Source organism: Adiantum capillus-veneris, chromosome 8, assembly GCF_014529385.1.
Source record: "Adiantum capillus-veneris isolate H3 chromosome 8, ASM1452938v2, whole genome shotgun sequence".
Taxonomy (NCBI): domain Eukaryota; kingdom Viridiplantae; phylum Streptophyta; class Polypodiopsida; order Polypodiales; family Pteridaceae; genus Adiantum; species Adiantum capillus-veneris.
In genome coordinates, this window is record NC_140938.1 from 11807492 (window position 1) to 11821959 (window position 14468).

General features: G+C 43.2%; 1 protein-coding gene and 1 pseudogene across 2 annotated transcripts; both read left to right on the forward strand.

Annotated features, from left to right (window-relative positions):
• The first annotated feature begins 2106 nt into the window (after positions 1-2106).
• On the forward strand, positions 2107-4666 carry LOC147451674 (uncharacterized). Of its 2 annotated transcripts, none has more exons than XM_086517566.1 (2): positions 2107-3760; positions 4281-4666. In XM_086517566.1, the coding sequence occupies exon 1, from the start codon at positions 2844-2846 to the stop codon at positions 3570-3572; it is 729 nt and encodes a 242-aa protein (XP_086373692.1). In that variant the 5' UTR covers positions 2107-2843; the 3' UTR covers positions 3573-3760; positions 4281-4666. The 2 variants fall into 2 exon arrangements, with proteins under 2 accessions (XP_086373692.1, XP_086373693.1); XM_086517567.1 differs by having other exon boundaries at positions 4291-4666.
• A 55-nt stretch (positions 4667-4721) lies between these two features.
• On the forward strand, positions 4722-5658 carry LOC147451675 (uncharacterized; annotated as a pseudogene).
• Positions 5659-14468: the final 8810 nt, after the last annotated feature.

Sequence of the window (14468 nt, forward strand, 5' to 3'; positions counted from 1 at the left end):
CCCATTGACCTTGATCTCCTGTGGCGAGATGATGTTGACCGGATTGCCAGTCACCCATGCTTTGATTTTGCGAGACTTGCAGGGTCGGTCAGACCCTTTATGTTCCACTTGGAGACTTTTTTGTCCTTTTTGGCTTTGCCAGCCGGGGACTTGGTCGACTTCTGCAAGGCTTGATCATGCGCCCTTTTTCATTTATGAGCCTTTTTGTCCTTTTTGGCTTTGCCAGCCGGGGACTTGGTCGACTTTTGCAAGGCTTGATCATGCGCCCTTTTGTTGTCTTTCTAGATGTCTATCGGTGCCGGGAGGGGCGAAGGGGGGACATTCTCTTTGTTGGCAATATTTGGCAGAGGGGAGGCCAAGTTCAGATCAATAATCATATCAACATCCATTTTGTTGACCTGTGCTTCCAATTCAGTGGGCAACGATTCCTCTGCATCTGATTCAGATACTTTCGACTCTTGAAAATCATTCTCGTCAAGCTAGTCAGGGGAGCAAGCACATCGAATCGATTTGGTTGCCAGTTCTTGCCTTTATCCTTCTGTTTATCCCTTCCCTTGTCATTATTCTGCGAGGTTGCTTTTCCTCTAGCATGAGTTACCGTAGTGAAGCCCGCAAATTCTCCTTCTTTGCTCTGTTTCTCTTTATCTGCCGATGGCGGCTCCTGATGGGGAGGGGGCAATTTGATCGGACAGTTCCTCACGAAGTGGGATTTGGCTCCACAATGGAAGCAAGTATTAGGAAGATACTTGTAGAGTATCTCCTGTTCGAAGAGTTCACCATCATCAGTGAATATGTCGATGGAGGAGGGGAGGTCAACAGAGATGTCCATTTCTATAAGGACGTGAGGATGCCAGGAAGGGATGTAGTTGGTCTTTTGCCTTTCCCCTAGAACTTTACCCAGAGGAGAACGTATTTCGGCCAGATGAGAGTGATAGTGCATTGGCAGGTTAGGGAACTCAACCCACATAGGGTAGTTCACCAAGGCAAAGCGGTCAGGATTGAAATCTTTGTTCCAGCAGAACAAACTTAAGGGAGAGGACCTTATTATCCGTTGGCCGTGACTAAGGACAGAGAACGCCATCTCTGCTGTCTTAAAGACAATAAGTAGTGTCCCTTGGGCAGAGCCTGAATAGTTTCTACCTCGACAGCCAGGACCCCCCATTGATTTCTAATCCAGCTTCTGAGGATATCAACTGGCGGGCGGGGTCCAGCTAGCAAGCCGATTAGGGCAAGTTCTTCAAGATCCTTCTACTTTTTCCTAATTTGAGAAGCAGGGAATGTAACATGGGGCTTACCTCGGAGACTTGGCGCAGGTTCTCTTGAAGCAGGTCCAAGGCCTTCTTCCTCGAGAATGACCTCGGGCAGTATATCTTTCTGCTTCTGGGAGCCTGGGAGATGAGCTTCGCCACACTCTTCTGCCACTGACTTGAAATGACGGGACGACGCGGGGGTTCCATCTCCTCCCAAGGTGATAGTTGCTTTGAGCTTCTGCGCCAAGCCCTGGGGGAGCGCCTGCAACACTTCTTGGTACAGGGAAAGCTTAAAGGCTTTGCTTGCGCAGGGAGAGTTCGGGAGGACGAGGGTTCGGTGAGGGAGTAAGTTCGCGGGGTGCCATGCATTAGGGGATAAGTGTGCATGCAAAAGGGGTGAGGTCGTCATAAGGAGTGGACGGGGCATGGCCTCAAAGGGCACGCCCTAGCACCTACTCTGCACTGTCACTTCGACATCTTTGCAAAGCTAACCTCCCATCCCTAGGGTTGAGGTGGATTATTCTTCAAATTTCTCTTTTGAAGACTCGTCTCTTCGTAAGGAATTGAGTAATGTTTTTTTCCCTAGAGATATTTTTATCCATGTACTGCAGCTATGCAGCTAGTAAATAAAAGCTTGCCGGTCATTTGCAAACAAATCCCATTAATTTCAGTGAAATTTGTTAAATATCTTTCTAGGGGTCCAGGAAAAAAATGGCACTTTGCTTCAAACACTAGATTTTTCACAAAAAGCAAGGGAGTGCAAAAAACTAGTTTATAGGTGGTGATTCAAGAAATTACATTACATTATTTTAAAGACGAGGAGGAGGACACACATAATATACGGAATTTTGGGATTCTGGAAAATCAAATCAAAATAATCCCCCCTCCCCCCCGGCTTGCCCCGCTTGAACAGAGTACGTGCTGGAGGGGGTTTTGTAAGGTGGGAGGGAGGGTGTGTGTGTGAGAGAGAGAGAGAGAGAGCTTAGAAGAGAGAGCGCACTATATCCTTCTCAAGTTCTCTCCCTCTACTTAGGGTTTAGGGTTTAGCACAGTAGACTCTATTAGATGGACAAGACATTCATCCAGAGGCATGCCATGATTTTGAGAAATGGAACGACTTTGCTAATCACCTCTTAATTATGGATTAAGTGGCCTGCAGTGCTTATAATTTGTGCGCAAATGCTCCTGTGGCTTAATGATTAAGCATACATTGGCCATGGCAATGCCATGCTTTGAACCCTTAATCAAGGCTTGTGCTCAAACGACATTGCCCTTGTCTCCCTAGCCAAGAATTAAGGGGCTTCCGCAGCAGCAGCAGCGTGGCTTGCTCGATCGGCATTGGCAGCTACAACCGAGTACCACGGTTCTTGCAGTTGATTGGGGTTCTTATAGCCACTTTTCTGCAACAAATTTCTCACAATGCAAAGCATCCATTGTCCGCATTGGCTATTCTCATCTGTTGCCGGATTGTCCAAAGTGGGGTGCCCCTCCCTATACATGAACAGATTGTTCGACTGAATGCAATTGAGGAAAGGCTTTCCGTCCATTGCCAGCCCTTTTCATTAAGGGGACCTCTTACTTAATGGTCAAAACATGTTCAGAGATGTGAATGGAGAAGGTGACCCCTTGAGCAAGCAGCAGGCCCCCACATCCAGTTATCTTGTATACCTTCTCCTCTTGAGTGCTGGGTTAATAGTGGTGCTCCCTTACATGTTCCCCTCCAGAGGCTTGCTTTCCAGGACTGGAAGTGCTGGATCAGACGAAATCATAGGCAGCTCCAAGAGTAGCGGTGGGCGCATACGCACTCGCACTCGAACCATGTCCTCGCCAGTCTACGACTACTCCCTCTCTCACAACTTGCACAAGTATGAGAGCAAATGTGAGTCCCTAGAAATCCTTGTCATGGACCTCCAAAGAGTAGTGCATGTCGAGCGGGAGCGGACTATGCACTTGGAAAACGAAATAAGAGTCATGCAGATATCAGAGAGCTTTCTGAAAGAGAGGGTGCAGTATTTGGAGGACAGGAATTGGGATTTTCGACGAGAGAGCTCTTCTTCTAGCTCAATGGACTCCCTTTTGCGCAGCGCACAGTTCGCCGCTCCGTCGGAGGCAAGGAAGACAACATCTGGTGTTCCCGACACACTCATTCATGACCTTCTCAGGATGGTGCATGTAGAGAGGGAGCGGACAATGAGTCTTGAGTCGGAAATTCGACTCTTACAGAAGGCAGAGATGTCGCTTCAATCCCGAATCCAGATGCTTGAGGAGCAGTTTGCATCTACGTGCAAGAAGGACACAACCTCGAAAGATGGCAAACAATGACAGGGCATTTCATCTGTCACACACAGATCCCTCCCATGTCTCCAAGTCCACTTTTGAACATAATTCAATGAAGGAAATCGATGCATTTTACAGAAGAGATTTGATTTGCGACTCTGTGAAGTTATGAGCAGCAATTTTGAATGGAGAGCTCACCAAGTGACATTTGTCAGTTGGGCGAATTTTGAGTGGTATAACCCCTCCCTTTTTTGTCTGATGGGATCCACATTTTGCGGCACTAGGTTCAGATGATTAAGATGTATGTTGTTCTTTTTTTGCCAGTCTTTTTCATGCCTGTAACCATGCAAAAGTATTGTCTTGTTGAAGATTTCTGTGCATTCGATTATTAGTCCAAAGTAGGCAATTTTTTGTGCTGGTGTTTGTGGCTTTGCAAAGCCGGTGTTAGGTTGGTGTTTCGGTGTGCAATCACATGTTTAAGATTTTTTGTGATGCTAATGGGTATCTTCCATATAAGTGCGGGAAGCTCTTACATGTGTGTGTGTGTGTGTGTGTGTGTGTGAGAGAGAGAGAGAGAGAGAGAGAGAGAGAGAGAGAGAGCACTATATCCTTCTCAAGTTCTCTCCCTCTACTTAAAGGTTTAGGTTTAACACAGTAGACACTAACTATATGGACAAGGCATTCCCCCAGGGGAATGACATGCTTTTGAGAAATGAAATGACTTTGCTACTCACCCCTTAATTATGGATTAAGTGGCTTGCAGTGCATATAATTTGTGTTCAAATGCTCCTGTGGCTTAATGATTAAGCATACATTGGCCATGGCTATGCCTTGCTTTGACCCCTTAATCAAGGCTTGTGCTCAAATGACATTACCCTTATCTCCCTAGCCAAGAATTAAGGGGCTTCTGCAGCAGCAGGGCGGCTTGATCGATCGTCATTGGCTACCACCTTCTACCACGGTTCTTGCAGCTGATTGGGGCTCTTATAGCCAGTTTTCTGCCATGATTTTCTCACAATGCAAAGCATCGATCGTCCACATCGGCTACTCTCATCTGTTACCTGATTGTCCAAAGTGGGGTGCCGCTATACATGAATAAATTGCTCGACTGAACGCAGCCGAGGAAAGGCTTTCCGCCCATTGCCATCTCTTCTCATCATCAGAGCATTAAGGGGACCTCTTGCTTAATGGTCAGAACATGCTCAGAGATGTGGGTGGAGAAGGTGACCCCTTGTGCAAGCAGCAGGCCCCCACATCCAGTTATCTTGTATACCTTCTCCTCTCGAAGGCTGGGTTGATAGTGGTGCTCCCTTATATGTTCCCCTCTAGTGGTTTGCTTTCCGGAAGTGCTGGATCAGACAAAATCATAGGCAGCTCCAAGAGTAGCGGTAGGTGCATACGCACTCGCACCATGTCCTCGCCAGTCTATGACTACTCCCTCTCTCACAACTTGCGCAACTATGAGAACAAATGTGAGTCCCTAGAAATCCTTGTCACGGACCTCCAAAGTGTAGTGCATGTCGAGCGGGAGCGGACAAAGCATTTGGAAAACAAGATAAGAGTCTTGCAGATATCAGAGCTTTTTGAAAGAGAGGGTGCAGTATATGGAGGACATGGATTGGGATTTTCGACAAGAGAGCTCTTCTTCTAGCTCAATGCACTCACTGTTGCGCAATGCACAGTTCTCTGCTCCGTCAGACACAAGGAGGACAGCGTCTAGTGTTCCCAAGACACTCATTCATGACCTTCTGAGGATGGTGCATGTATAGAGGGAGAGGACATCGAGTCTTGAGTCAGGAATTCGACTCTTGCAGAAGGCGGAGATGTCACTGCAATCCCGAATCTAGTTGTTTTAGGATGCAACCTTGAAAGATGGCAAACAATGATGGGGCATATCATCTCGCGCACGGATCCTTCCCATGTCTCCCAGGTCCAATTTTGAACATAATCCAAATTTTCCCAATCTTTTTCATGTCTATAACCATGCAAAAAGTATTGTCTTGTTGAATTGTTCTGTGCTTCCGACTATTGGTCCAAAGCAGACATTTTTTGGTGCTGGTGTTTGTGGCTTGGTAAAGCCAGTGTTAGGTTGGTGTTTCGGTGTGCAATCAGTGGGCTCAATTTTTGAATGAAGATAAACTTGTGTTAGGCAACGGTAACACGATGCATATTTATTGGTTACTTTTTGAAATAAGTGTGCCTCATGCATGGTCACCTGTATTTGTCTTGTATGCAACTATGCAATGCCTTTTGTAGCTATGCCGATTTTGGCATAGTTGCATCAATAACATTATTACTAGTAACTATGCCTCACGCGACCACATCTATATGTATATGTATTCTATAACGGCAGAGGGAGTGCGCTTTACACGTCGAAAATTGCGAAATGAAGGCTAAAGTCCAAAAAAGAGAAACTCCTTTGCGCATGATAAAGATAAAGAGGGGGAGAGAGAAAGAGAGAGAGGCTGCCGAAGGTGGCCGGCCGTACTAGTCCTTAACAATGAGACTCGCAAGAAGCTTTTTGGAATTATGCTCTTACTATGGGTGATTCACTCGATGGTTTGAGGAGATTGCTTTTCCTTTGCTAGAGAAGGACATTGTCATTTAGATGATAGTGGCTTGTTACATGCACATCATTCTCACCATTTTTTCTCTCCTTCTACTTGCTACTATTGCCGATAAGGAAAGACCATATTACTTATTTATGCCAAGCACTTTAAATTTTGTTACAAAAATTTTGTTACAAAATTTAAAGTGTTTGTGAGTGTTAAAGCTTATTGTGAGCAAGCACATGTTTATTTCAGGCAGCCTATATACAAGCCAGGTACGAAGTGCTTGAAGCTTGCCCCATGACAAGAAGTAGTTGCAACGTAAACATAGGACTACTTCATGCGCCACAAAATTTGGAACTCTTGATAGGAAGAACCATTTCAACTTTTTGAACCTTGCACTTTTACGCATACTAGTGTGACCAAATTGGTTGCTCACTTTTTCTTTTAGTGCCTTGAGGCATGCACTATTTTTAGAAAAATTGTCAAAAGATAGAACGAATGTTGGTATTTTTAAGCTGGAAGGGAAGTAGTGTTGTGGAAAGTTGGCTCTCTCTCTCTCTCTCTCTCTCTCTCTCTCTCTCGCAAAGTCAAAGAATCAACCCACACCCATCATCATTAACTTGACAGTAGCAGAGGAGCAAAGGAGGCATATGCGTGCTTTACATGTGAGGATTTGTGGCCGCAAAGACCAAGATGATGTTGACGAAGAGGTAAAAGAACTCATGTTTATGATGGGGGTGATTGAGCCGATGCATACAAGGGCTTAGAGGGTGGATAATAAGAAAAGTGAAAACAAGGGGAAAACTTCGAAGAAAAGAGCACTTATTCTTCGCTTCCCCTCCAAGGAAGCGAAGGAGTTTTTGAAGAAAAGACCCACACTTAAGAAGACGTATTTTTCTTGGAGACTACCTCACACTCGTAGATTGCTCATATGAAGGAAGTAATGCCAGACATTGGAGCGACAAGGGCAAAAGGGAAGCTTGCTTTTTACAGAAATGGGAGGGTGGTGATAATGGAGCGATGCTCCATAAGACGGTGTGAGACCTATGGGGCCACAATAAGGATAATAGCATGAATTGTAATGGGTCACTCCATCGCAATGTAGGGGCATTTGAGGAAAGCTTTACTGGGAGAGAAATTGTCTTCTACTCAAAGACACGAGGCATCGAGAGACCCTGTGTTGTTGCATTGTGCAATGTCTTTGTCAATATCTGTGTGAGCTCTTCTATTGGCCGTTCTAGCTCCTCTCTGCACAATCGTTTGTAAATCCCATCTATGTAAACACAACGAGTCTTCTGCGTGAAGGTGTGGCGAGTAGGTGTAGATACTCGTGCCACATTACCTACTTAAACTAGCGGATAATGATGACCAACACAATCTACCATATGAAGTAATGAGTGTAATCCACTTGTAAAGTTGAACTTATCCTCAATCTACCAAAGGGTAGATTGAGGAATTTTTTTCTTGAAAGTACAATTGTGAGGAGACCAATCAATGACCATTAACACTCATGCAGTGAACTGGCATTATCTAGGTCATACCCTTGGAACAACCACTCCCATAGAGACAAAGAGTGCTATAAATTAAACAATAGAACCTCTCAAATTGGAATCTTTTTCTTAACTGGATCTTGAAATAAGCATATCTCTCTATGAACAGAAGAGAGATTCCCAACACCCCAAAGAAGGTACTCATACTAGATTTTCTTGGGTGTGCATACTAGAGATTACCTACTTTGAAGCTCTCTTAGTCTATTCATGTCATCCCATGAATTCATTGCTTGATAGTGACGTCAGGCCTACTTGATATCCACAAAAAGCATCATCCATAGTGGTTGCACCTTGTGCATAGAGCTAATGATGTAAAGTGCCCGCCATTGTAGACATATACAACGATCACAAGAAGATCTACCAGCCTCGACTCTTCATGAACAGAGTAGCTGATGTTATAGCTGACGCGTAAGCAATGATTCAGTGGAATGTATCCCATTGTACTCGCATGTCATGCACGCATATCATAAAATAGAGGGATAAGCTCTTGGCTTCAACAACGATGCAAAGGAATCTGAGTCGATACCAATACGTGCCTTGCACAATCTATATTGGCATAGATACATCACACTTTGACGTTCTCTCTATGGATGATAGGTTGAACTAGTTTTAACATTGGAACATGGCCTTCCAAAAATTGGAGGTAAACTTGGCATCACGATCACTGATTATCCTAGCAAGGATTCCATGTTATCTGATAACTTCATATAAAACAATTTGAGCAATATCAGCTATAGAGGTAGTGGTTTTGATTGGGACAATGTGAGCTACTTTGGTGAGTTTATCCACCACCACAAAATTGAATCAAAATTTTCAACAGTCTTGGATAACCCTGTTACAAAATCCATATTGATGCACTCCCACTTCATATAAAACAATTTGAGCAATATCAGCTATAGAGGTAGTGGTTTTGATTGGGACAATGTGAGCTACTTTGGTGAGTTTATCCACCACCACAAAATTGAATCAAAATTTCCAACAGTCTTGGATAACCCTGGTACAAAATCCATATTGATGCACTCCCACTTCATTGCAGGTATATCCAATGGTTGTAGCTTCCCAAGAATCTTAACTCTCTCAGCTTTCACCTTTTGGCATATCAAACACTTCTTAACACACTCTAAGGTATCATTTTTCATCTTCACGTAAATAAGAACTTATATTCGTATAGTGCCACTTCTCTCAACATGTGTACCATTACCCTTGATCCTGAGTCAATGGGTAGTATTGTGGTGTGGAGTAGAAGCCTTGCTTCTCGTTAAGTTTGTCAAAGCACTTTGCTTTGAACCCTAGGGAAAGCTTTTCCAAACTAAAGGTTAAAACACAAAAAACAAGAAAAACATGAAATTTTCTAACCTTGTCGCTCCTGTAAGACGAGTTGCCTTCACCCATGAACCAGATTTAGGCGAAGGCAACTCGTCTCAGAGGTGCAACAATGTTAGAAAATTTCAAGTTTTTCCTGTTCTTTTTGTCTTAACCTTTTAGTTTGGAAAAGATTTCCCTGGGGTGCAAAGCAAAGTGCTTTGACAGACTTAACGAGAAGCAAGGGTTCTACTCCATGCCACAATACTACACATTGACTAAGGATCAAGGGTAAGGGTACACATGTTGAGAGAAGTGGCACTATACGAATATAAGTTCACATTTTACGTTTGGCAACGTCAAAGTGTGATGTATCTATGCCAATATGGATTGTGCAAGGCACCTATGGTATCGACTTAGATTTCTTTGCACGGTTGTTGAAGCCAAGGGCTTATCACTCTATTTTACAATATGCATGCCTGTCATGCCAGTACAATGGGATTCATTCCACTGAATTATTGCTTACACGTCTGCTATAACATCAGCTACTCTGTTCAGGAAGAGTGAATGCTGGTAGATTTTCTTTTTATCATTGTATATGTGTACAATGGCGGGCACTTTACATCATTAGCTGTATGCAAAAGATGCAACCACTATGGATGATGATTTCTGTGGATAGCAAGTAGGCATAGCCTCACTATCAAGAAACTAATCCATGGGATGACATGAATAGACTAAAAGAGCCTCAAAGTATGTAATATGTAGTTTGCACACCCAAGAAAATCTAGTATGAGTACCTTCTTTGGGGTGTTGGGAATCTTTCTCTTCTATTCATAGAGAGATATCCTTATTTCAAATTCTAGTTAAGAAAAATATTCCAACTTGAGAGGTTCTATTGTTTAATTTATAGCACTCATTGTGCCTATAGGAGTGGTTTTTTCCAAGGGTATGACCTAGATAATGCCAGTTCACTCCATGAGTATTGATGGTCATTGATTGGTCTCCTCACAATTGTACTTTCAAGAAAAAAGGTCATCAATCTACCAAAGGGTAGATTGAGGATAAGTTCAACTTCACAAGTCAATTACACTCATTACTGGATATGCTAGATTGTGTTGGTCATCGTTCTCCGCTAGTTTAAGTAGGTCACGTGGCACGAGTATCTGCACCTACTCGCCACACCTTCACTATGAAAACTCATTGTGTTTACATAGATGGGATTTGCAAATGATTGTGCAGAGAGGAGCTGGGATGGCCAGTAGAGGAGCTCACACAAACATTGACAAAGACATTGCACGATGCAGTAACATAGGCATACCCACACACTCAGCCAGAGCACAAACGATGGTTTAGGAGCATGCCCCAAAACAATTGGTATGATGAGGAGTGCAGAGAGACAAGAGTGAGACTTCAGAAGGAGGTACTCTTGGGGGTCACTACCTACAAAAAATCAAGGACTACCTTTTTCGATGCTTAGTGCGATGCAAGAAGACTACCTTGCTCAGCTAGAGCGGGACCTATACCAACTATTTTTGGGTCAGGACTCGATTGAGGTGTGGAGTATGCAACATATCTTTACATAGTCCCCGAACAACCACCTTTACCAAATCCTCTAGACTTGGGGAGTATGCAACATATCTTTACATAGTCCCCGAACAACCACCTTTACCAAATCCTCTAGAGCCATGCCCACAAACATGCACTTATGGTGAAGAAAGCTATTGACAAAATGAGGATGGTGAGAGCATATGATCATGAGTGCCTCGTGGCAGAGCACTTTATAGATGCCAAAGATATGCTTGCAGATGTTTTAGCAATGATGTTCAACCGAGCCATGCATGAGGGTCCTCATTGATACTTGGAGTATGTCTCAAGTACGTCCATTATTGTGCCTATCTTCAAGGCAAGAGATCCTATGGAGCTTGAGAACTATTGCACTATCATAATCAGACACACATTTGCTAGCTTGTATGCATCCATTCTTGAGCAACAATTGAGTAGATGGGCGCGCGCGCGCGCACACACACACACACACACACACACACACACACACAGAGAGAGAGAGAGAGAGAGAGAGAGAGAGAGAGAGAGAGAGAGAGAGAGAGAGAGAGAGAGAGAGAGAGAGAGAGAGAGAGAGAGAGAGAGAGAGAGAGAGAGAGGGCATACAAGCACCATGACGAGAGGGTTTTCGATCGAGGTTTTCTAGCCCGGACCATATATTGACACTCAGAGCTATTATTGAGGAGGACAGGTCACATGGGAGGAGGATTTATTGTAGCTTTGTGGATTTTTGCAATGCTTTTGATACAATTCCTAGAGCCAGATTGATGCGCATACTATAGGAGATGGGGGTAACCATAGAGGTGATTTGGGGGATCATGGCTTTGTACAAGATAGTAGTTGGGTATGTTTGCACTTTTGAGGGGACATCTGAGATGGCTCATCACTATTGGGCTCCCATAACCAGCTTCAGATTGGTCTGTGCATGGCTTGTTGCTCGTGTTTGGTCTTGATGCCTTATTAGTAGTTGGAGCCTTAGCCATGACAAGGAATCTCTCAACAAATTATTCAATACTTTTTTAGGGAGAGCGAATAGTGAGGCAATTCACATAAATACAACTTTTAGAGTAAAAAGTTACAATTGTATGAGTATCAAGGGCTAATTTGTCACATCAAGCAACTATGCACATGTCATTAAGATAAAAAATAATTAGTGAAATTAAGTTGGTGGATTTGAGTGAAAGATTTGGGGCTGTTGCATCATTATTTCGGTATACAGTTTAAGCAGTGTGATGGTGGTATTGCCTTGTGTCAGAAAAGTTACATAGAGACATTGCTATGTAAATTTGGACTTGATGATTGCAAACCTATTGCCACTCCCATGGAAACAGGTTTGAAGTTGAGTGTACATGATGCTGGCGATCCTGCTGATGTCACTCTTTACCAAAATGCTGTTGGCTGCCTCATTTATGTATGCAACACGAGGCCAGATATTAAGTTTGCAGTCTCACAGGTCATCAGATTTATGCATAGCCCAAGGTCGAAGCATTGGCAAGATGTCAAGAGGATTTTCTGCTACCTTAGTGGCACTTTACATCTTGGCTTGTTTTATCCCAAGGGGGGATCATTGCAGCCAGACTTACATGCTTTTTCGGACTCAGATTTGGCTGGTTGTTTTGACATGAGAGTGTCCACAAGTGGTTTTTGTTTCATGCTTGGCAGTTCATGTATATCATGGTTGAGCAAGAAGCAACCTACTGTGGCCACTTCGAGTTGTGAGGCTGAGTACAGGGCAGTCTTCACAGCTACGGTTGAGTGTGTATGGCTCAGACGCCTTATGACTGATTTGGGTGTTGGATAGGACACTGCCAACACTATCTACACTGACAGTCAGAGCGCATTGGCAGTTGCCAGGAACCCAATTTTTCATGCTCGCACAAAGCACATTGAGTTGCATTACCATTATGTCAGGGAGAGGCTCTCAGCAGAAGAGATCAGCTTGGCTTATGTGCCAACACAGGACAACCTTGCAGATCTTTTCACAAAGGCATTGTCTCGTGAGAAGCTTGAAGCTTTCTGCAAAGCTTCGGGCTTACTCCCCTTTGTGGACTGATCATGTCCTCTGGGCATGATACTTCCCTTTACTCATGTGCCAGCTCTCGTTCACCGCATCACTCCAGGGGGGATTTGTTACCATATACATGTGGTAGTGATGTGTGTGAACACACTAGGACTGCCGGGGCATTTTTTCCCTCTTTAGGAGGTTTTTTCCCCCGTGCATTGTATATACGCCCATCACTCTAGGGCTATCTATCTTTCCATTGCACACTAAGTAACACACTCTCTATTGTGTGCCTTGAGCTTCCTTCGTCTTCTCCAAGCTGTGTGTGTTTCTCTGCAACCCTAATTCCAACACAATGGCCATAAAAAGTGAAAATTTAAGGAATTGTTCGTATGAGCACTAGCAACAATTTAGCGGTTTATTTCAAGGCAAACTTGGAATTTAGCTAGGATTTTGTAATTTTAGATTATTAAAAATATACTAAAGCCCACTTTTTATCTAACACCCGACTCGAACAGTCTCAAAATGAAAGGACATATGTGTGTGTGTGTGTGTCTGTTTTGTTGGGCGGGGAGAGGTGGGTTCTCAAAGAGGGCACCGAATCTTTTCTCGCGATCAAAATAATTTAAAGTAAATAAGGGGCACACCAAAAACTCTTTTGAAGAATTGATGGTATTTATACTAAAACTTGTAGATTTTTGTTGGTTTTATTCAGGGTAAGCTTGGAATCCTTGGGGAGAGGTCACTATATGTAAAACTTATATCACGTGTGTTCAAACACTATTTATAAAACCCTTAGCTGGGAATTTCTTATCAATAAAAGGGAGCATTTTTCTATTCAATTTGTAAAGTTTTTTTCAAGAATAGTTTTTCGACACCCTTTTGTATGTAAAATTGTGAGAAAGTTATATAATAAAATAACCCACAACGTTGAACCCACGTGATAGGTAATTTCTAATTGTAGTGACCCCCTTGAGTTGGAATCTATCTGGGATTTTAAAATTTAAGCTGGTTAAAAACATAATAAACCTTGGTTTTTTGTGAACATCGATTTTGAATAGTCCAAAAATAGAAGGGGATGATAGAAGTAGAAAATTTGGATGCTTGGTACATCCAAGATTACTCTCCCCACCCCGAGGACATGCTTTGCGAAGAGAGGAAGGAACTACCTATTGAAAATCTTTTAGATCTTCATGTGTGTGTGTGTGTGTGTGTGAGTGAGAGAGAGAGAGAGAGAGAGAGAGAGGAGGAGCCCTGGAAGCATAACACTACTCGATGAAGGGTAACTCTATTTTTCCTCTTGAAGGCAATTTGAAGCGTGGCTCTAATTTTCCTTTTAAATGCTTTAAAGAAACCCCCCTTTTCTTTCTACACAAATCCACATAGAGCTCTTAAATTTGAAGGGTGACTCTATTTTGATATTTTATCATTTTAAATATCTATAGAAATACTCAAAATGGTTAATAGATTAAAAGCACCACCGATAAATAAGCCTCATGCCAAGAAATTGCCATTGCCATGAGGAGAAACCACAACTGACCATACCAGTTCACAAGGCTATCTACAAGGAAGCGTAACCCATAACCAGGTACATGTATTAGTGCCATCACAAGGCCATCTCATCACATTAAGGAACATTGTGCCCATATGAACATGGACCATGAACCATACAAAGAAAAATGAGAAGAAGTCTTGAGAATAGCACATGCTAAGCTCTCCATGATTCCACACGTCAGGCAATGCTAAGCAAAAACCTTGTGATTGGCAGCTTAATGCACAACTATTCTACTAACCTCAAGGACATGCACACTACATGTTACAACTTCACCCAAAAAGGCAAAGTCAGATGGTCTCACAGTCCAGGCTAGCACCACTTGTGCCTCAATGGGACAACATAAGCATGTGGCATGTGAGGTCTCAAATAGGGCTTGCCAAAAACATTTTTCCTAATCGAACTAATTTGCTAGGCTTGCCA

Excerpts from the sequence above, each read along its gene's own strand:
- LOC147451674 (XM_086517566.1), top strand. The coding sequence starts at position 2,844 with ATGTTCAGAGATGTGAATGGAGAAGGTGACCCCTTGAGCAAGCAGCAG.